The sequence below is a fragment of the Malurus melanocephalus genome, unplaced genomic scaffold, assembly GCF_030028575.1.
Source record: "Malurus melanocephalus ecotype Western Australia unplaced genomic scaffold, MMel_1.1 scaffold_199, whole genome shotgun sequence".
In the NCBI taxonomy this organism is placed as follows: domain Eukaryota; kingdom Metazoa; phylum Chordata; class Aves; order Passeriformes; family Maluridae; genus Malurus; species Malurus melanocephalus.
The window spans coordinates 303,362-305,870 of record NW_026623431.1 but is presented as its reverse complement, the minus strand read 5'-3'; the positions used below and the strand labels follow the sequence as shown (position 1 = coordinate 305,870).

The 2,509-nt window shown below is 35.1% G+C and overlaps 1 protein-coding gene across 1 annotated transcript in view; it reads right to left on the bottom strand.

Annotated features, from left to right (window-relative positions):
• EVC2 (EvC ciliary complex subunit 2) overlaps positions 1-2,509 on the bottom strand; it is a 60,441-nt gene that overhangs the window by 38,609 nt on the left and 19,323 nt on the right. Inside the window, exon 8 of the mRNA XM_057373480.1 lies at positions 1,059-1,193. Coding sequence (XP_057229463.1) covers positions 1,059-1,193 — 135 coding nt within the window. The remainder of the gene's footprint in view (positions 1-1,058; positions 1,194-2,509) is intronic.

The window sequence follows — 2,509 nt, the reverse complement described above, 5'->3', positions numbered from 1 at the left end:
AAGGTTTCTGCTTATCATCAAACTGTAGAACTGCAAAGAGTATAAAGAGGTTGTGCAATTCAGATATGCATCTGAAATCAAATATACTACTTTTATTTCAGACTGACCTCTTTTAGTTTATAACTGATCTGAAACACAGATGAAGAAATGGAGAACACAGAACACATGTGAAAGTCATCTAGGAAGCCTTCTTCTATTTCAAACTTTATAGCTGATTTTTTTTTTAAATTGCCATGTTTTACAAATTACATATGGCAAGATTACCATATTACAAGGTAAATAACATGGAAAAACTAATYCTATGCATGATGGAAGTGACTCAGTTCACAGTGACTTGAGAYTGAGGGCTAATAATATTATTGTGCAGAAATCCAATTAAATATCTGATGCTAGACCAAGCTGGATCTTTTTTACTACTTCATTATCACAGTTTCTTTTGTAAAAAGACACAAGTCGCATCTCACATTCTTTTCATTTAAATAGATTCATTTTTCAGACCTAAAATAAATGCAATGAATGGTGTAATTTTCAGCTGCAGAAAGGCTGCAAGTGATTTGTGAGCTACTCTGGTCTGTCCAGAGGGATGAGAGATCCACCAGTGTTTGGGCAGACAAGGGGCTCAAATCTCTCAGTACACCTCCCTTAGGACTGTTCCAATCACTGTAATATTCTAAGGTCTCTAGCTCCCTTCCAATTAAGTTGTTTACATAAATACAAAAATAATTAATAGATGGAAGGGCTGGAATAACACCAATTTGATTAATATTTATCAGATTCTGTAYTTTCCTTCTCTGGTCCAATATGTACTGAAATACTTTCTTCAAACTGGCACAGAACAATGAATRCTCCATCCCCAATCTTACACTCACCTCTAAATCTGATTGCAATAAAGATTAGAGGTTGTAGAGACTACATTGCCTGCAAGCCAAATCCATCACTTGGCAGCTTTTTATTCATCTTTAAAATGTCTTCAGGCCATCTTAGTCAGCAGTTTGTATCATCACATATGATCAGTGAAAAAAATTAAATAATCTACCCTCACCGACAGTACAACTCACCTGRTTTTTACTACAGAAACTCCATTTTAATATTTGGGTTCGGTAAATGATGAAAAAARCAGCACACGTCAACACAAGGGAAACAAAAAAAGCAATGAAAAACGCTGAAGCACTGATGGCATGGCTGTATAAAATCTGAAATCAAAAGATCATTTAATTAAAATGATATTTTCAATACATATAAAGATCAGCTCATAACTGTAATTCAAAGATTGTAACTGTAAGTAAACAGTAAATTATTTTTAAATGGCCTCACACAACTTCAAGATTTTTAAATGGCTCCACACAACTTCTCAGCATTATTTTATGTTAACATTTTGATGAATATTTTTAAACAAGCATGTATTTTCAACAGGCTTCCAAGTCAGCMCAGTTTTCTATGTTCACCAAGTCCAAATTCCTGTGTGATTCCAAGCAACAGAACGCCATAGCCTGAATTTTTTTGCTGTGACTTTTGGGTGTCCTGTATTGAACAGCCTATTCTCCAAAGTTGCCAAACTCTTCTAAGARGTCTCATTGGAACTGATGGCATTTGATATTGCTCACAGGCTCTGGAAAGTCAGTCAGATGTTGGCTACTTTAATTAATAGCCATTTATTGATTCAATGAAACTTGAGTAAACACCATAGGGAAATAGTACCAATATGAGCTCAGAAAGAATATGCAACTGACAGTTCACAAACCCACGCAATCTGTGTGCAACCCTGCAGTTTCTGCATTAGCCTGAGTCAGAAAAGAGTGGCAGAAGCATTGGAACCATGAGTAAGATCACAGCTTCATAGGCCTCTCACTTTAGCTCTTAACTTAATCTTTAAATTGAACTGCATTACTTAATCTTTAAATTGAACTGCATTAAAAATTAATTTTTACTTCATGCTCTATGTAACAAAAGTTCATTCAGTGTTTGTTTAGTTCTATGAGATCTTTCAATGAAAAACATTGCACAGCTATTAGTATAATGTTTTACCACAAACTAATCACTCWGCTGGGGCTAGGAACTGTAAATAATTAACATGCTCTTTGCAAGCTAGGTTTGGTTTTCTCTTGGAGCAGAAACCTGAGAGCATTCCATGGAATCAATAGTAATTCTGTATAGGAAGCAATATTCAAACATGGCYCACAATTTGAAAATAAATTATTGCAATTTAACAGCAGAATTTTATCCTTTTCTRCCTCGTTTTTGTACACTGACCTCTAATTGAAAGGAACTGCATTATGTCAAACTTTGTTGTTTCACTGTTTCAGCAGCTTCTCAAAGCTGCTAGAGATACTCAGCACTCATTGATTTAAACATTTTTTTCAGCTGAATTAGGCAATGAAGCCAGTATGAAGATCACTGAGACATGGCTACTATTTCACAGTTCCAAGAAGATCCGAGGTTTACTTCACAGCATGGTATACATACATACATAGAATCAACAATTGCTCTAACTGACAGAGGAATGCTTTGG